Source organism: Thunnus albacares, chromosome 1, assembly GCF_914725855.1.
Source record: "Thunnus albacares chromosome 1, fThuAlb1.1, whole genome shotgun sequence".
Lineage (NCBI taxonomy): Eukaryota > Metazoa > Chordata > Actinopteri > Scombriformes > Scombridae > Thunnus > Thunnus albacares.
In genome coordinates, this window is record NC_058106.1 from 18509820 (window position 1) to 18530765 (window position 20946).

General features: G+C 40.0%; 1 protein-coding gene across 5 annotated transcripts in view; it reads left to right on the top strand.

Annotated features, from left to right (window-relative positions):
• kiaa1549lb (KIAA1549-like b) overlaps positions 1-20946 on the top strand; it is a 68929-nt gene extending 47983 nt beyond the window's left edge. For 3 of the 5 annotated variants that reach the window (XM_044347454.1, XM_044347488.1, XM_044347463.1), the window contains 14 exons: positions 5358-5509; positions 6045-6216; positions 6730-6893; positions 6990-7025; positions 8568-8758; positions 11739-11869; positions 12805-12929; positions 13906-14135; positions 15199-15331; positions 16938-17315; positions 17398-17492; positions 17828-17976; positions 18130-18281; positions 19973-20946. In XM_044347454.1, coding sequence (XP_044203389.1) covers positions 5358-5509; positions 6045-6216; positions 6730-6893; positions 6990-7025; positions 8568-8758; positions 11739-11869; positions 12805-12929; positions 13906-14135; positions 15199-15331; positions 16938-17315; positions 17398-17492; positions 17828-17976; positions 18130-18281; positions 19973-20236 — 2372 coding nt within the window. In that variant the 3' untranslated portion in view covers positions 20237-20946. Of the gene's footprint in view, positions 1-5357; positions 5510-6044; positions 6217-6729; positions 6894-6989; positions 7026-8567; positions 8759-11738; positions 11870-12804; positions 12930-13905; positions 14136-15198; positions 15332-16937; positions 17316-17397; positions 17493-17827; positions 17977-18129; positions 18282-19492; positions 19568-19972 lie in introns of those variants that run through there. The other 2 variants (XM_044347471.1, XM_044347480.1) reach the window with 2 other exon arrangements.

Sequence of the window (20946 nt, forward strand, 5' to 3'; positions counted from 1 at the left end):
ATTTACACTCTGAGAGAAGCCAATTGAGTCAGATAATGATATAAATGCAGTGCTAATGCTATCATTATTGACGTCCACATGAATATGAAAAATACCTACTATAATTACTTTATCTGTACTAAGGACTAAAAACAGGCCAGGAGGGCGGTACACTATAACAAATAGAATTGGCTGTAAAGTTTTCCAGGTTGGATGTGAAAGAATAAGGCTTTCAAATGAGTTATGATTAAGTTTAGGTCAAGGATTGATTAATAGGTTTGAGCTGAAAATGGCTGCAACTCCACCTCCTTGGCCGATGTCTCGAGGAATATGGGTATTAATATGACTGGGGAGTGGATTCATTTAAGCTAACATATTCTTCATGACACAGCCAGGTTTCAGTAAGACAAAATAAATCAATATGATAATGTGATATAAGGTCGTTTACTAATACAAATGACAGATCTAATGTTTAAGAGTCCAAATTTAATTCTCCTATTTTGCTGTACTATTGCAGTCTTCTTCTTCTGCTGTTCCCATGAGGGGTCTCCATCTTTTCCTGTCCTCTGTCGCGCTAACCACCTGCATGTCTTCCCTCACCATATCCATAAACCCTCTCTTTGGCCATCCTCTTTTCCTCTTGCCTGGCAGCTCCATCTTCAGCATCCTTCTCCAAATATAACCAGCATCTATCCTCCGCACATGTGCAAACCATCTCAATCTCACCTCTCTCACTTTGTCTCCAAACCATCCAATCTGAGTTGTCTCTCTCATGTACTCATCCCTAATCCTGTCTATCCTCGTCACTCCAAAAACTAAAATCTAAGCATCTTCAACTCCAGCCTTTAACGGCGTAAAACACCATGGCGCACAACAATTTGTGACACATAAACAATTCGTAACACTAATAATTGTACATTTACAAAACTAGTACCATGCCCATTCAAAACGTGCCTGTTCAGAACGGGCCTCTGGTATTGCTGCTTCAACACATAAAAAATAATACTGTTGATGTGAGGTGTGAATGAGTATATACACCAACAACATGAAAGAAACTAGCGTTCTATTATGCACAGATGTGAAGTACTGTAAGTGAATCTTTTCTTATTTCAAGTATAATGAGGGCTGCATTTAAAAATGAAATACATAACAGAGAGCTTTTGAAATAATGTTTATCCTAAAATAAAGTGGATTGATCATATTGGGCTCTTAGATTGTTTATTTTCTGTTTCTTCAGTTTGGATCATTTGAGTGGGTATGTTTGTTCAAACGATTTGTGCTTATATGAGACATACTGGTTTTGAACTGCCCTTGGTAAGTAGCCTTCAAGTCTGTCCATTCTTGATTAAAAGCCGTTTTCGCTGTCTACTTTATATTGGGCAGCAATATAAATTGCCCAATGTGCCCTGTCTCCTTCTCCAAGGAGTAGTTTTAATTTTGAGAGGTCATTAAGCTCTTTGAAATCTCAAATTACAAAATAAATTTGTTAAAGTAAATGTTCCTTATTATTCCTTATTCCTTATTATTTCATTGAATGTTTTTCATTGTAGTAGGAAGTAATAGTCTAGTAGTATCAATCTCTCTCTTTCTCTCTCATGTGCATGCCCAGTAGCTGCCGTGCTTGAAACACAGCATTCATACATGAGAAAAAACAACACAGATTGGTCCTGTTGTTCTTTGTATCTACTGCTGCATGTGTTGGATGTAAAGAGTGAATGAAAAGGAGAAATGCAGAGGAGGAAAATGAAACAGAAACACTGTGTCCACAGTAAATCATCTGTTGAGTGTTTGATGGTTGTTTATTTGTGCTTTAGAATGTAACCACCATGAACAGACTGAAAATCAGAAAATAACGTTGTATTTCTGTCATTCATGGGCTTTCTCTCTCTCAGAGAAAGTTTTCCACTGCCGTCTCCCCTCACTAGTGCTGTCTCTCTGTCCCTCGCGTGTGCTCTCAGGTTTCTCACCCGCTCTCTCTCTTTTTATCTCCTCTTTTTTAGAATGAGTCAGGAAGCCGACAAAAAAGCCTAACTTTTAACGTTATCAAACAAAGAGAGATGTCCTCCCCCCATCTCTCTCATGGCAGGATTGTACAGCTCTGCTCTCATGACATGCAGTCGCAGAGCCCAGACGCTCCGCCCCACTGTTGCAGAGTGGAGCGGCTCACTGATTGCTTGTTTATTCAAAGTTTATTAATATTGATCATGTTGCGTGTCCAGATTGCACCAAATTCAACACTGCACTTCCATATGTCCTCAGCAATGCAAGTTTGAAGTAGATTAGATGAACGGTTCTTGAGATATGCAAAGGACATACATACATACATACATACAGACAAACAGACAGACAGTGATTCCTTCCTTTAGTAGAGAGATTACACTATCAAACGGCATGCTAGGTGCAACTCGCTAGCTAGTCAGATAGCTCCATTATTGAGATTCCGGAGATTCAGATTGTGATTTGGGTGAACGAAACCTTGTGTATAATGAAGGTTATCAGGGCAACCTCTGTCAGCCTCCTACTGCTGTAGAAATGAACATGCCTTTTACATGAATCGCTTCAAAAGTTTGTGAGTCTGAATGAAAGTTAACACAGGAACTAGCTGCCTGTAGCAGCATTATGGAAAACTACATAGGAAACTACTGTACATCAGGGGCAGTTTACACATCAGTTTGTTGAGCTATCCATGTCTGAGGCTGTGGATAGCTCAGAAGAGGAGAGCAGTGACTGCAGGAACACCAGCAGTTTCTCTGAGGTAACTGTTACTGTACGTTGACTTTCCTGACGATCCTGTTTCTGCCTCCATTCTTTGTTTTTTATCTTTCAGCTGCTTTATCTCCTCTTTGTGTACTCCAGCTTAAATAAATACGCTTGGCCATTCAAAGTGAAATGGCTCATCATCATCCTCATAATAGTCCATGGGATAATCTATCTTTGCACTTATTTTTTTTAGTTTTCTTACAGCACGGATGAATATGTGGGCGGTTCAGTAAGCTGGCAAATTGCCCTGGATATATATCTCTATGCAGTTAGCTGTAATGCTGCTACAAGCAGCTAGTTCTTGTTGCTGGGCAAGGAGGATGGAGGTGGATGAGTTTGAAAGAAGCAGCGGCAAGAAATCATGGAGAAAAAAGAAGAAAAGAGAAGAAATTTGAAGTTACCGTGATGATAGTGAGAATGAAAGAGAAATCCACTTTGTTGGTATAAAACTGACTGGGAGCAAGGACAGATTTGGAGCTCTGTCAGACAAACATGAAGTAGTGAGTTGGATTAAGGACAAACTTGGTGATGTCAACATAGTTGATGTTAAAAGAGGACTGATCATTAATGGATGTGTGTCACAGAAACAATTGAAGAAGGCATTGGAAATATCCGAGTTAGATGGTTACCAAGTGTCATGTTTCCCACTTCATAAGAAAAGTTTTAATGAAAGCCGTTGTTGATGGAGTACCGTATGTGGTTGATGCAAGTAGATTTAAGGAATGTAACAGAGCTGTTGACAGTGTTACCACCTGGCTCAAGACTGGCAACAAGAAGGGAGGCCACACACATATCAGTCAAAAGTAATTTATTTAACTCAAAGAAATAATATACCAACTAACTGGTGGGGTGTGTAAGTCGGAGAAACATCAGTGTTGTTTGTAATGTATGGATGAATGAAAATGTGGTGTAAAGAGGTGCAACAAACCAAACAAAAGAAAAAGGCTGAGGCCCCTGCAGTAGGCTCAGCTGAGAGAGAGAGTGAGAATCCCAGAAGGGCAGTCCTTTTATGCCTTCTGGGAAGCCCAACCCAGATGGGCAGGTACAAGGCAAACCTCCCAACTCCACCTGCTAGCTGACTCCCAGTATCTGCAAAAAATGGGAGTAAAGTAACAATCAGGTAGAGTAAGAAGGCCCGTCACAACAGTCATAGAATGATCAGGATGAGAGACACAGAAAGGTGTGAAACAAGATCTGTTATGTTGCATTTTGAATCAGAAAACTTGCCTTACAAAATATTCTTAGATCATATCAGTTATCCAGTACGGCCTTTTGTTCCCAAACCCATTCAGTGCAGACGTTGTCGGAAATTTGGACACAGCTCGCTTGTGTGTAGGCATGATTTGGGGATTTGTGTTAAATGTGGAGATGAGAAGTGCAGCAGAAGAAACTGTGAAAAAGAACCCAAGAGTAATCAGTGTGGGGGGAGTGTGGGGAGAAAGTTTTTGGATATCATGGAAATTACTGGAGAATTCAGACAAACTTTTGAAGCGATTCATGTAAACTCTGTGTACTCATGACTTTAGAATAAACCACTAAAAAAAAAATCGTGATATACTGTGTAACTACCCAAGTCTTAAATAATACCATGATACAAATTTTTGGTCATACCCACTCAGCACTAATTTGATCCTTGGCTCTGCCTTCATTCTCTTCCTCTTATCACAAAATCCATCACCAGCTGTCCTTCCACATTCCTCTCCTTGACACCATACCTGCCCATCACCTCCTCATCACCTCTGTTCCCTTCACCAACATACCCATTGAAGTCCACTCCAATCACCACTCTCTCCTTCTTGTGTACACTCTCCACCACTTCATCCAACTCTCTCCAGAATTCTTCTTTCTCTTTCATCTCAAACCCAACTTGCAGGACATAGGTGCTGACAACATTCATCATCACACCTTCAGTTTTTAGGTTCATACTCATCACTCTGTCTGGCACTCTCTTCACCTCCAACACACTCTTGACACACTCCTCTTCCAGGATTACCCCTACTCCATTTCCTTTCCCATCCACACCATGGTAGAACAGTTTGAACCCACTTCCAATGCTCCTGGCCTTATTCCCTTTCCACCTGGTCTCTTGCACACACAGTATATCTACTTTTCTTCTCATATCAGTCAGCTCTTTCTCTTTACCAGTCATAGTGCAAACATTCAAAGTTCCAAATCTTACCTCCACAAGCACAGCCTTGATTTGTCAGTGACTGATCAAGTTGTTATGGCCAACTTTCACATTTATCAGACACGGAGCATTATGAGCATCTAATAGGGCCCATATAGACTTGGAATCCTGCATCGATGTCACCAAAACCACATAGCAGCAAGCTAGTCTTCAGATGGAAAAATCTGACTCAAAAAGAGGCGGAAATTACTTTTATATGCAGTGATTTGCTATAGTTTTGTAAATGCTTTTTGTCTTAGACTGTTAGTTAAGTACAAACTGTATCATTGTGTCTTTACTGTACATGAGTATATACTATATATTGAAATATGAAAATTGTGAAGATCCTAAATTCTAATTTAGCGTCTATCTCTTCTATCCCTTTGCCAACAATGTATTTTCTCTCTTAGCAACCATCTGTCCATCCTCTTTCTTTTGTCTACCTTTTCAGTGATCCAGGATGTGGACAATGCCAGCCTGGAGGGACAATACCAAAGCTTTGCCAGTCTAATGGAGCAGCGGCTGGCAGAGTTGTTTGTGTTGGCAGGACAGCAGGGCACTCGTTTCAGACGAGCTACCACCGTAGGCAGCTACACTGTCCAGGTAAGAAACTGGCAGAGCAGTCCGCAGGGAATGCCAGGTCTGAGTTTCAGTCTGTGATGCATGAGGTTATACTGTAGAGCGAAAACAGTGACTCATTGTATATTCTTGTTCTGATGTTTTGCCTGAATGGCCTGGCATGTGTAAATTAGTCAGAGGTCTAATGAAAGCAATAATCCAATAGTTTTGTTGGCTTATTTCTTACAGTATGAATATTTCATGAGATGTACACTTTGATAAGCAGTTCTGCACATGCTTGCTTGATTACTTCTCGTCAGCGCCTGATAATTAGGGAGCTTCTCAGCTCATCATTTGCTAATTGCACATCAAAACAAGCCAGAGGTTGAATGTTTTACTAAACAAGTACTCTGTGCTGTCCACGGTGATTCTCCTCTCATGAGACTCCATGTCTAAATGCAAGGTTTTACTTATGTTTAACTTCATAACAATGAACAGCAATTCAGTAACAGCTGATATTAAGTGTACTGTAGTTTAGGGAAACATACTGTATGTCCTCCTTTTTTTCTTTTCCAATCAGATGGTGAATATCCGTAGGGTGTCAGGGTTGAAGAATCCAGCAGAGATGACTTACTACGTCCAGCACAATGGTGTTCCTTTAGCGGGCACATCAGCAGCTAAGGTCCTGAACACAGTGGATTCTCAGACCATGGCGCTCACACTGGGCTACTTTGTCCAGCTGCAAGCAGAACGTAAGCACAGTGTCCTCATAGTATTTGACAAGTAGGCAAATAGACAAAACCCTGACAGACAGACAGGCAAATCAAAACACATGACTCATGCTGAGCTTAGAAAGAAGAGCTGGTGCTGGGGTGAGGGGAATAGAAGAAAAGGTTGAGGAAGCTCCTTGCACTCTAATCTCTCTGAAATGCTCCCGGCAGGACATTGTTTGTTTGGGCTGCAGTGCTCCTCACTGCTCAGAGAAAGGTAGGAGAGAGAGAGAGGGTGAGACAGAGTTGGTCAAAGGAGAGAGAGAGATAAAGCATGCTGCATTCTCTTATAGATTGTCGCTTACAATAGCTGAATCAGGCACTCTGTATATCAGGTTGAGCTGTATGCGGTGTCACTTACCGTGGATGCGACAGATGCATCTGCATGTTTTAGCAGGAAAAAGTAAACTATGTGTTATACATCCAACAAATCAAATCAATTACCCATTACCATTTAGTGTTAAGCATATACTTTTCTTTTTCTTTTTTTTACAGCTGTGGTCAAAAACCCTCCTAATAACCTTTGGATAATCGCTGCAGTGTTGGCCCCCATCGCTGTAGTAACACTCATTATCATCATCATCACAGCTGTGCTGTGCAGGAAGAACAAAAATGACTTTAAAGCTGATGCCATCGGCAACCTCAATCCACGAGCAAAGGTATCTGTCTATCTGTGTATGACTTTGTGTGTAAATTATTTGTGTTGGAACAGCACACACATGTACACTGTTTAAAACATTTTCTCCTATTTTCAGATGGCGTATCGCAGAGATGTGGGCTATTATCATCAGGTATCTGCCTCTCTCTGTTTTCTCTCATTACTGATCGTGTTTTCATCTTCAGGGCTCAACTGTGCCAACAGTGGGATTTGAATGGGATTCTGGGCAGACATCATCTATGATATATTTCAATAAAACATGCTGTACTGATGAAAACTACAGATACTGCAGCACCTGGGAGTAACAAACCTTTCACAATGAAAGGCTGGTATTGCCTACTCTTCTTATAGCTGTCTCCAGATGGCAAATTTGAAAGACTTAAGCTTTACAGAGAGTGGTTATTATGGTGATAGGTTTTTCAGATAGAATGACTGAACTGACACTTGTTTGTTTGGTGCGAGGAAGTTTGAAAACTGTTTCTTAGCATTGCATCAAGGGCGTCACTGCGTAATCTCTGCACCTCCATGTCTGTGTCCTGTTGTCATTGCTGCTCAGTGCTTCACTGCCCTTCATCACTGTAGATGAATGGAAATGCAAAGTAAAGCAATCAGCACATCCCACTGCTTTATTTATGGAATTTCATTAGAAAGAAGGTAATAAAATCTTCTATATTAAACTCTGAAAGCAATGTCGGTGCTACTTTCAGAGCAGTTATTATTACACAAAATCTGTGGTTCTGTAAAGTGTCATGTGAAAACCACAGAACAGCTTAACTCCATTAGATATGAAATGCTACCGGGCTTCCTCTGACAAACCTTCACATTCCGTATATAGCCGGTTCTTTTCAACAAGTAGGGAAATTCTTAAAATGCTCACAGATAGAGTGACTTCTAAAAGTTTAAAATGAGGCACTTACACTACCTCCTCTGTATACTCACACTGTCTGTGAGTCAAACACTTTCATCACATATATGTGTCAGAATTTCCACAGTGAGATCAGTGAAAGTAGCACTTTTAGTTTGTGAGAAAACTGTAAGAATCTGTGTGTGCTATAGAAAGAGAGAGAGAGTGCATGTTCTTCAGTCAGGGGAGTATCACATATTGATTTTGCACCGTGGCTTGGCTGCTTTGAGGCAGTGATGTGTGTTTGACAATTTATGACACTGCGATGAGAGTAGTCCTAAAAATTTTGTGTGTGTGTGTGTGTGTGTGTTTGTGTGTGTATTAATGTGTGGGACAGTCAGTGTAAGGTAGAACACCATGAGTGCTCTTCCTCCTCCCCCATATCCTCTAATGTGTTCAAACGTTTAACTTCATTACTATATTTCTGTGAAAGTCTGCAAGTCTGATCTTGTCACCGCCCACTCTGAGTCATTTATTTGACAAGAATTTGGAAGAAGATGAAAAGGGCTTCAGTAAAATCTGTGCTTATCTATTTCAAAGCACAGCAGCATAATAATCCCAGTACTGTTCCTTAAATCCTCTGGACATTTCTTAACAAGATAGATACAGTTTTGGCTATTTTCAGATGTCTGTTTACGTGACAGTTCCTCTGATTGTCTATTGTATGTTTCTTTGTTTCTAATAATTACTTTTTGTGACTGCAGGTATGTGTAAGGATATCATTCATGCTTTCTTTCTTTTCACTTCATTTTCATTCAACTCATCCATCAGCCAGTCCAGGGTTTTGACTATGCCAAGCAGCACCTGGGCCAACAGGGAGGAGATGAGGAGACCCTTCCTGCCAGTCAAGATACCTTAGTGATGTCCCTACAAATCCGGGACACACCACTCTCACTGGAGAAGACACTGCAACAGGATGGCACTGCCAACAAGAAGAGCCTCACTGTTGACAAACACAAAAGGTATTAATATCTCCATAAAAAAGTCTCTGCACCTTGTTTACCTAAATAAAAAGTATTTATCCTCTTTACAACAGACATTAAGATATCTCAGTTTGTCAGGCTCAGCTCTATGTCGTCAGACTTGGCTAAACTTTCATTAGTCTGAGCCGTATTTGTCAGACTCAATTAAAATGTTAATTCAGTAATACTTTAAGGTTTTTCCTTCAAAAGAGACTGAAGGCAAGGATCCACCCAAAGGGTGATACATTTTTTGTATGTGTGTGTTACCTCAAGGATTGCACCACAGCTCATTCAGAAATCTCGCGGGTCGCATAGAGAGAGACAGAATGATAAAACACAAAGATCCCTGCAGACCTGTTCTCTGTTCTCATACTACCCCAATGCTGAGTGATAGGAAGTCATGAACAGAGTTCTCTGTATAGGCAGGTGAAATTGACCAATTTCCTCATCTGACAGTCTGTAGCGCTGTTTCAGAAATGAATTGCCATGTTAAATCATGCTAAATTATTTAATTTGGGAAGGCAAAAGAGTGTAATTTTTCAAAGCAATACAGGATAATGAGATCAAATAAATTTATGTAACAGAATAGGAAATGTATCGACTGGAGGCCCTGCAATAATGATTTTGGAGACTCCTGAGGCAGCAAAAGTTTTTCATTGTTAGTCATCAAACTATTGTCATCACACTACTATATTTTTAAATCAGCTATTTAATATTATTACATGAAAGAGATAGTACCATAATAAATGAAAACCAATAAATTAGATAAACTGTGTAATAGTATATAATAGAGTTTTGCATAATTGCCTTAAGCGTCGTAGACTTTTACTATCTACACAAACAACTACATCTCCTGAGCTCAACTTTTACTGTGAGATGAAAACAGCACTACAGTAGAAGGTACACATTTAGATATACTCAGAATGTGGAGAAAACATCAGATGTTTCAGGTATTCTGGACGATTGCTGAAAGAAACGTACCTAACACACCTAATATAAGTAATATTCCATTGGTCAGTGGTACATAGGCTAGCCAGGCAGTGCAACATGATTTCAGCTCTCTCCTAGAGGTCCAGACCAGTGACAGACCACCAAGTGATGTGTTCATTCAATCAGATTTAGGTTCAAGGTTCTTGTTATTATCTGAGTGAAAACCTGCTAGTCACCTGTTGTACAGCCTGTATGAAATGATGTTAATAAGAACAACGTGTTGGATGACACTGAGAGGTTACATTTTTATTATTATTAAGTTATTATTATTTTTATACTTAATTTTTTTCCAAAACTATTTTCATATGGGAAGCTTAGCTGCTTCCAAATTTACAATTCATGATAAAGAAAATGTACAATCAAAATATTATTATTAATTATATGCATAATTATTAAATTATGCATTATATTGAAAAGTGTTCCTAATATTTTGTCAATATATTTTCAATATAATGCACTCCACCACCACCCACTATGACCTCAATAATAAACATAAAGTCCATGAAAGTAGAATTTATGGCAGAGTTATTGTATTGAATTGCACTAGATTACACAGATGAACCTAATGAAGTGGCTGGTGGGTGTGTATGCATTTACCCATAAATATACGTTCACACACAGACACATATATATCTGTGTGTATGCACACCCGAGCGTACATGCTAATTACAGGACGTCAGATATTCAGTAACATAGTCATCTGTTTATTGGAAAAGGAGAGGGCAAGCTTGTAATAGACCTTCTGATATATTTTGATGATGTAGTTATAATTTACCATCATCTAAAGTTCACCTTTTCTCAAACACATCTTCCATATTCCTTATTTTGTGAGTCACCTTCTCCAGAAGTTGCACTTCTTGAATCATACTTTTCTATTTTGTTAAATTTGGGGGTTTGTTTTTTTTCCACTCTGTTGTTATTTGCTTCAGTGCTGTGATAAATAATTTTCATCTTGACTAAGACCACTTGGAGGATTTCCCAGTATGATATGCTTTGCTTTTAAATACAGTGTTTTTTTAAAAAAAACAAACTCCTCTTATAAGTTATTATTTAACTTCAAATACAATATTTATACATAATAACTCCTGGAATATAGTATAACTAATATGCTCTTATGCATGTTGGGTACAGACAAATATAAATGATAAAATATAAATTCTGTACACCTCAGTTAGTTATTACACATTGCACGTCTTTGTCGAGGCCGTGACTGTTGCATGGAGCATTCTGCAGCACTGCCTCAGTGAGAGCAGGGAGGGCAGCCACTGTTCCACTGTCTCTCGTTTCTGTTATCATTTTTACCAGACAATTAGGGGATAGACCATGGTGCTTTGATGTCACTGTCAGCCTAGTGGTCCTCTGAGCCGGGGCTTGATCAGCTCTAATTCCAACTACACTGCAGCGTTTGAAGCTAGTGAAACAAGAACTGGATAAAGCAAGTGTTTGTCCAATTAATGGAAAAAGCAGTTTGGCTTCGCCCTGGACATGAATGTGCACACTGGGTTTTAAACACATATGACATATACATGAACATAAAATGCATAAAGTTTACAAAAGCAGACATGCCGAAAAATGCTGATAAATGCACAAAGACACATATATATACACACGCACACACACCGTTTGGCAAGACAATTAAAAATAATTGTCGTTATTTGAAACTTGACCACCTGATGACCATGTTGCTGGATTACTCTACCATGTGTATCATTCCACTGTAAGTCTAGTGGGTATCAATTAATAACACAAAGGACTGATTAGATTAGATTTGACTGAAATGCTTTGAAAACAGGCAGTGTGTAGTGGTTGTTTTTAATAATGGACACATTATTTTGCAAAAAAAATACAATGATAATATATTATATTTACTGGACTAAGGCTTGAGAGAGGGAGGAAGGTGAGGTTGTTAAAGGGAGGGATGACATAACCTGGCTGTGAGCCCAGCTTTCCGAGAGCTCACCGCCTTTCCTGTTGCTATGGTTACTTGCAGCAAGTTGCTGAGTGAGGACGGTTCCGTCATCAGCAACGAATCAGAGAGGCTGAATTCCGGCAGGGGCTTGACAGTGCCGAAAGTCACAGCGCAGCAGAAACTGACAAAGGAGGAGACGCGCAAGAGGGACGGTGAGAGTCACACACGGATGCAAATGCGAATAATTTATTCCACAGTTCTTTTGCAGACAAGGTCAGGTGTATCACACATGCCAAAATCTCATCATCCCGTTCCTCCAGCGTGAGACACTTTTTTCCAGTGTGTGTTTCTCATGCACACAGGTACCGTAAAGGAAATGCACCGCCACTGCAGCTTTTTTTTTTATAGCCAGAAAGGTAGCCACTCAGCAGTAAGCAGGGATGGACTCAATGCATATGTATGAGACAGACACTCTGCTGACATGATATAGTATGTCACACCAGTGGATGGTGTGACACGCTGGCGCAAACACATAAACACATTCACTAATGCAAAAAAGAAATAAAAAAATCCACGCAAAGTCTCACATCTTGTACTCTACTAAGATGCTGAGCAGTTTAAGTAAAAGCCGTTAAGACGTTGAACTATTTTCTGTTCTATTCTTGTCCACTGGCGCTCAACGTTCCACATGTGGTGGGTGTGAGTTAAATTAATCAAACTCAAATGCTCTGCTTGTAAATTGGATCGAGCTTGCTAGATTATGATTTTCTTTATGGGTGGATTTGAATAATTCAAGGAAACTCGAATTGAATCCAGTTTATCTGAAACAGGATAAGGAATGAAAGTGTAAAGTCAGTTTCTATCATCTATCACAGAGATGTATTGCCACAACCTTGGAAGCCAAAGCTATCTTTGTGATCTATCATCTCTGTCCGCCACTTCATTTGCTGACACAGACATCTGATGTTTGACATAATTCCACAGTGTCAGTCACAGAGAGACAAGGTGACGATAGTGGGAGAGGGGCAAACAGGCAGGCAGCGAAACAAAGAGGGAGTGTGACAGTTTGTTCCCCTTTGACTGACAATGTAATGATTAGAGGTATTTGTAGTCTCTTTGTGAGTGAACTCCCCTCTCTGTTCTTCAGATCCATATGACACCTCCTCTGGCTCCCTGCAGCTCATTTCCATAAAGCCCATGGCAGCTCAGCCCAACTACTCACACCCTACATCCTCTGACCGCAGCCAAGACTCAGCTGTCGTCAATGGAGAGGTAACACATGCAAGTTTCCACTCAGAGAGAAATAAAAAACTCTATTTTCTCAATCTATACTCAAACTATTTTCTGCCACGGTTAGAGCAAATTTGGTTGATTCACATGAGAGATTTGACAATTTGTGATATTCGGTCCTTTCTTTTCACACTAGTTTGAAGTGGGCAGGTCTCAGTTGGAAAAAGCTGATGTATTTCAGTTCACTAATCACAGTTAAGCAACATTCAAAACAAAATGTGATGATAGATGTAGTGTTATTTGTTTATGCTGCTGGCACTGTCACTCAAGTCTGATCAAACCACAACCACACAGTAATGAGACAAGACTATAACTAAAGATGTTTTTTTCCCAAACTTTTACTTTGATTGTTGCTTATTTTGTCATGAATATTTAATGTTATAGAAAAATACCAAAAAGTCGAGCATCAAATGAATGAAATAGAACATTTTCATATGGAGAAAAATGTTTTTTAGCATGGAATGATTTCATTTGATGAAGCTCTGATCTCTGAAGTTAAGATCAGGTGTTAAAAAAGTATGATTAGATGCACGAAGCAGTGTTTAAAACTTATTAAAGGGGCTTTTTGATTATCGCGAACATATTCCTACCTTTTCTCTATTCCATAATATGATTGTTTTTAATGTAATGTGAACTACTTCAAATATTTACCTTCAGAAAATTATATAATCCAACCTTTACCATTGGATTCATAGTACTAGATCAAAGAACAACTAGAAACAGTTTCAATAACATGATACAAGATTTTGAAGCAATAATATAAAAATAAAAATGTGTTCATAATCTTTCTGAGTGACATAGCAGTTTCATTTTTAGAACTTGTTATTCTCACAAGCCCTCTGATCTTTTATCTACACAAACCTTTTGAGACAAAGCAAAACAATACCACATACAGCAAAAAGACCTTGTGTCTGTTTTCGTTCTGATCTCCCCATTTTTCTTTGCTTCCTCTGTGCAGGTGAGCCTGGCTCTGAAGCAGAAGTCAGACATCGAGCACTACAGGAACAAGCTGAGGCTGAAGGCAAAGAGGAAGGGCTATTATGACTTTCCCTCCACAGACGGCAGCAGCAGCGGTCGGGCCCTGGCGCAGAGACAGCGGCAAGGCCATGAGAGGGCAGCCGGTGAGCATGGCAGACCAATGGAGCCTGATGATGAGCGAGGTTCCACTTATGTCAAGTCTCACAGGAGGTGAGGGGGGAAGTGGAAAAACAAGTGTAAACAGAGAATAAAATCCATGCTTACATAAGGGTGAGAGTAGATACAAGGATACAATTATACGTACAAGGATGCAATTTCAGCAGCTGCAGGTGACATGGCATGTAATATTATGACTGGGACTCTAATCATGGTCAGTTATTTATCCCTGTCTGTGTTTAATTAGTGTATAGATAAGTAAAACTGTGTTGTCTAATGTTGTCATTATCCTGTCTCAGTAGACAGTGAGAGACCCATCAGGCCTGTACGATTAGTTTGATCCCACTCCTGAGCTTCCATAATGGAGCTAAGAGGATTGGCGGGGTGTCGTACAGTCCCATATACTGGTTCTATTCTTCTACTTCTTCTGCTTCACAGTTGCACACAGAGTCTTTGGTTACTACAGATTCAGGTCAAACATGTAGCCATACTAGCTGCCCTCCAAAAAATAAACCAACATTAAAATTGTGGCTTGTGTGTGTTGACTTTTTAATCCCGTCCTGGTGAGCAAGATAATGTCACTGACCAATTGCTGTTTACTGTCAAAATGATTGTATGGCTAATCAGCTAAACCAACAACATGCTTTCCCCCAGCTGAGATGATAATTTCAAAGTATTTTTGCTGATATGCATCTTGTCTGTTGTCACTGATTGTACTTTGTTATTTGTTGTACTAGTTACTCTTATCAGCATTGCATTTTGCTGTGCATCACCTCTCAAAGATACCCTCATATCTGGTGTATTGACATTTAGAAAGATTATTTAAAATATTGATTCAGCTACTTAATGTGAGATATCCTAACATACAACATCTTTTTGGCCTGTACTGTACATCACTTTGTGTGGCTTTTTGAAAGCAAATCAAATACTCTACCCCACCTTGTTCATCATGTCTTGCACAATGAAACTGAGAGGGTTCATTATACTAGACCTTCCCTCCACCTCAAAACTCCTTTTCGCTGTAGGCACGCTAAAACCATGGCTGAAAGTAATTGAAAGGATTTTATTTAATAACTACTCCAGGTCTGATTTGTGCTGAATCCACTCTAATTGGCAGGCACTCCCAGGTAGGGCAGACAGCGTATCGCAGCAGACAGAGCCTGAGCAGTCCGAGTCCTGGAGGAACAGAGATGGACCTGCTTGTGATGAGGGAGAGACCCAGGAGAGGCATCCGCAACAGCGGCTATGATGTAAGCATTATGTTATCCCCCAATAACCCTGTCTCCCAACCTGATGCAGTTTAACTTTCCAAAAATCTTGTTGTGCACCGTTTTGAAAAAGAAGAACCTGCAAGTGTACAATAGCAGATTTCACTTGAGAATCACATAAACTTTTAACTAATGGGGAATGCACTATTATTATTATATACAGTATATGATATATATTATACGTATGTATTTATCTTTTTGTTCAACTGACTCCTTGTTACTAAGGATGAGAATAACTAGATGATAATAAACAACACTTAAGGCCACCATTTTCAGTATCTAATTGCGTGGAATGTAAAAATAGAAAAGATAATTATCAAACAGGGCTTGTCGGTGCTAAATTTTGCCTTACTGCCCTATTTACTGACACCATGCAGCCACCAAGATAGAAATCAGACATGTTCTGCTCAGGTGTGGTTTCCAGTGTGCCACAGCAAGCTGAAGGAAAAGAAGTGGTTCATTCATAATTAAGAGATAATATTTATAAGGTCCTGTCGTTTTGATATATAATGCATCCCAGGAGTGCTGTTTTATGCCTCCACTCTCTTATTGTTCCATTATGGCTCTTTTACTGTCATGAAGTCAGAATACCAGCATGCGAGCTCCCAAGAGTAATCCACCACTAAATATTTCACTGGACTGTCATTGACCTCCCAGCCTTTTTGCCAAACAGCCATTTAGCCAAGTTACAGAAAGAAAATCACAGGTGTATTGGTATGCTGGTTCACTGGCTTGGATTACTGGAATGGAGCCATCATTAATTGTATTAACTACACCTGTGATTTTCCACTATGGCAAGTTAATTGTCTGCCATGAAAATTTTCTGTTGTATTTTCAATTCAGATATATCAGGCACTTGGGGCTACAGAGTAGTTTAGTGGTCCCAGAATCAAAATGCCTCAGGTCTTAACATGACAAACTTAAGAATTATATTAAAGAAGACTCTTGACAAGCTCTGAGATTTTCAAGACAAATACTAGCTCTTTCATTCTAACCTCTGAAAATATGATACAATTGCCTGTACAAGCTACATGGTCCTTTTTCAGAACTCTTGGTCTTATTGATTACAATGGGACTAGTGTAGCTGCAGGCCCCATCGCTGCAGATGGAAGTCTCTCCCTTTCCATGTTGCAGGGGGGGCTGATTTATGAGTTGCACTACGCTAGGTCTCCTGTGGCTACCCTCTTTTGCACAGGAAGTAGGGCAGCCTCAACTCGTATTCATTTATTACTGAATATAAGAACTGGATAGATGGAAACAGAGGTTGGGAAAGGGAGAAAGAGTGGAGGGTATGAAGAGATGGAAGGACTTAAAATGTGAGAAAGAGGATAGAATAGATAGAATGAGGTAACAGGTAAATGATTGGGAGGGGCAAAGAATGACAGGAGTTGTATATATAGTGGCAAAAAAGAAACAGAGTAGTATTAACACAAATACGCAACAGCTTGTGTCCAATCCCACACTCACTGTGCCACACAGCAACTCATGTTATTTATATGGATTAACAAGTCAATGTTTGACATATGTGTGTTGAATCTCGCTTCATAGTGATGTCTCTCTCTTGTGAATATGTTTGTATTTGTTTTAGACTGAACCTGAGTTGATTGAGGAGACGAATGTTGACCGTTTAATGGGTCAGCGGGGATACATGTATGGCCGGGGTTTGAAAGGCCACTCAGAGACATCTACTCTGAGCTCACAGCCGTCCATTGATGAAGTGCGACAACAGATGCACCTGCTGCTGGAGGAGGCATTCAGCCTGGCTTCAGGGGGGCAGTCCACATCCGGAAGGCACTCCCACCACCACCACCACCCACCTCCTGACCACCATAGCCCCGCACCGCCTCCCCTCCCCTACGCAGATGTAGTGACCAGCGCTCCGGGCACAATGAGCTGTGGACGGGGAAGACTGCAGTGGGTACCATCTTATGGCGCAGAAGTGTATCAGTGCAGTCTGCCCAAACCAGTAAGTGGGATGAGATTTCCTCTTACTTAAGAAGTGTGTTAGAGTTTATGTAACCTTAAATGCTTTTCACTATCTGTTTAAGGCTTTTCGTTTCACCCAGCTCCCTGACATGGCAATGAGCTCTCCTCCCCCTTTACCACCTCGCACTGGACCCCCTCCTGGGACCTCCTTAAGACGGTAAAGTAGAATAATTCTTACATACAGACATGCACACCCTCGCAAACAGACAGAGACATACACTGTCTGTAGTATCCTGAAGTCCTATAGATATTCCACATTAATTCACATTCAAATTCATATGCAGGGATCCGATATCCACTAGGTAATGTGCTTTAGCAGGGGTGATTTTAGGTCTTGTATAAATTTAAATATTGAACTAGTGCATTGAGAGATGGCAAGAATGTTAATAAGGCACTCATTCGTCCACATGGAGTTTTTCTGCCCTCTAGTGGTACTGGTTTAGTATTACACTAAGACTGCATTTGTGTCTCTGCAATCTCTGTCCTACTCAGTTCCACTTCTGACTTGGGGCCTAAGGGAAGGAGCTCTGAGACATCTGTCACTGAAATGCAGAGTCAACATGACAACAACCCATATGGGCCAACCGCTAGAGCAGCACTTCCATCTATCACTGCAGAGCAGCCTGTGTCCAACTACTCAGGTGAGTGAACAGCCTTACAATGACTCTACATTTCAAAATCAACCCATAATGTGCTTTGCTTTTATGCCAACACTTATTCTGTCAGATTGTTAATACAAAGTAACTCTTGGGATGAAAATCAGTTAATATCAGTCTCTCTTCTCTTCCCTATAGGAAACCCAATAACAGCCGTCTACGCCATCCCAGCCACCAGGCCTGGCTACTCAGAATATTTTGTCTCCACACCAACCACCTCCTACCACAGTCCCTCCTGGATGTCCTATCCACCTGAACCTGAGGATGTGCCGCCACAGTGGGCAGACTCTGTAAGTGACGCCTGAATAGAAAACACATTCTTATTCTCACAAAACAAACAAAATAGCAAAATAATGAGAATAATAATAACAGAAAGATTTGTAGTTGTAGAAAATTATGCCCTGAATAAACTGGCAATTTTTAAGCATTTGTCCCAGCTCCACAACAACTCTTTATCCCAATAGTAAGATATATTAGTAATAGTCAGTATCAGTAATATGTATTGGTAATAATAATTTATAATAATTAGTGACTAGTATGAAATTTCCTGCAGAATTAAGGCTATTACAATGATAGACAAGTGCTCTAAACTGAAAAGAAACTTTTATTTTGTGTAGTAGCTGTGAGTTCAGACTGGCAGAGAAACACAGTAGGCCAATGTTCTGGCTTTAATTGAATTCTGTTCTGAAAAACTTATTATTTGACCCACAGGCTGCTGTTATTTCTGATGTCCCTCTACCATTAGTTGCTTTGGACATCCAGGTTCACACAACTATAAAACACATTTGAAATTGAATCTGCATGGTTCTCACTGAGCAGCCGTTTGTCTGTTTTTTTTAATTGGTTACACAAATAACACTATAGCTCCAAGCTCTGTAGCTAAGCCTCACTGTTACAGTCTTTTCTAATAGTTTAATTGCAGATTCATTTAGAGCTGCAAACAAACTAATCCACACCTTCCAGCTAATCAGAATCAAGAATTTTTAGTGGCCATGGTATGTTATTGGAAGTGCACCCCCCCACCCCCCCACCCCCCTCTCCGGTTCTCAGTATTAGTCTGGATATTTTTACCTTACTGGTGGTATGCTGGGAAATGAGCTGAAGTTTTCAAGCCATAAAGACACAAAAAAGGAAGATTTGTCTGGAAGATATATCTGTGATGTGTAGGTGAGGTTGCCTCTCTGTGTTAAAACACTGTTTTCGTTTGCAGATTGTCTCATTATGATACTGACATTGATCCAAAAAGCATTTTGTGCTCATGCAACTATCTACCCATGAACAGAATTGGGCATCATTAAACAATACTCTTAACGCATCCTCCTACCTTTTCCTGTTTTTCATTTAAATAAGACGAGTTCCATTCGTCCTGTCAGATCTGTTATTACCCATGTGACCCTCCCTCCCCTCCCCTGCACTGGACTGTTTGTGTGGAATGTTCTCTTTTTTTCCTTGTCTGTTTGCCTGTTTCAACCAGATTTCTTCATGCAGTGTCTTTTTGCAGAACCAGTGTCATTTAGAAACCATTTGCTGAACTGAATTTATGGCTGGCGTTGAGTGGACACAACAAAATACCGGGGTAGTTGAGCACATTTCCTAAATGACCACCTATTTTACTTTTTTTTTTTTTTTTTTTTACTTTTTTTGTGGTGTAAATCTGACACTTATGGAGATTTTGTACCAACATTCAAAAGTAGTCCATTTTTGGAATTCAAACAACGTTTGAATATCACATATTTATCTCCGTATTCATTATTTTCCCTGTTATTTTGGTCCATTTATAGTCATTTTTCCCAGATACAAATGTGTATATTTTCCCTTTTCACACATTGAATTAATTCTAAAATAGCAAGAGAAAATGGTCACTCAGCACAATGAGAAACAAATTCATATACTGTATCTTTTTAATTGGCGGCCTTTAGTTTGGTGGGTAACAATTATAAAGTTGTTGTATTTCTGATGTCCTATCTACCCTGTTTTCCAGGTGCCCCTGCCGGGGTATGTAGAGGCTTTTCCTCATCCTCGCTACCCACAGGGGAGCCCCACCAGGCTCCCCCTGCAGTATGACCAGGCACTGGAGCAGCCACCCACTGCCCCAAGCACAGCATCTCAGAAAAGCCTGCCCCAGGTGGTCAAGGACATGGACAGCATGCCTCTGAGCAGCCTCTCCACCTCTGCACTCGTGCAGGCTATCCGGCAGGAGGTGGCCAAGCTGGCGAAGAAGCAGAACGACATGTTTGAGTTCTAGTTTTAATTCTGCCCCCTTGTGTGCAGGAGATTGTCAGTCGTGTGTTGGTCTTCAACAGAGGCACACCAAGGTGGTACACTTTCAGACTGATTTTTGATGTTTGTACTGTTAAATGGACTGATCTTCTTTGCCCATTGATTGATTCATTTCTTTTCACACACCATTAGTGTTTTTTCTGCTCCTCTCTTAGAGGAACAGAAAATTATAGTTTTTTTGCAAAAGAAAGTATTGCCATCCTCTACTGATGATGTCCCAAGTAACTACACACATCTCTTCTTTGTAGATATGTCAATAGGATATGCTAAATATGGAAAAGATAATTTTTTCCAGGATTAGACATTTTTGTTCAGTTGAGACAAGAGGAAAGGTAGCATTATTGTCTGTACTGAGAGGACCAAATACTTCCTGTCAGATGGTTAATTATAGACGACAGTGTATATGAGCATGTACAGTATAGGACATTATGTATTTTATCTCTTTTTATAGGCCATCGAGTTCAAGAAGATTGGCAACATCAATATCTGTTCATTTGAGCATCAGGTTATCATTTCCAACAGCTTCATCACACACCAGGAATTCTTCACTGTGTGTTTCATTAACACCAAGACAATAACAACAAAAACTGACTGTCCTACTATTGGTGGTCTAATAATTTTGAGAACTGCAATCTTTTTTATTTTGCTGTGATGAATTTTTATTATATATATATA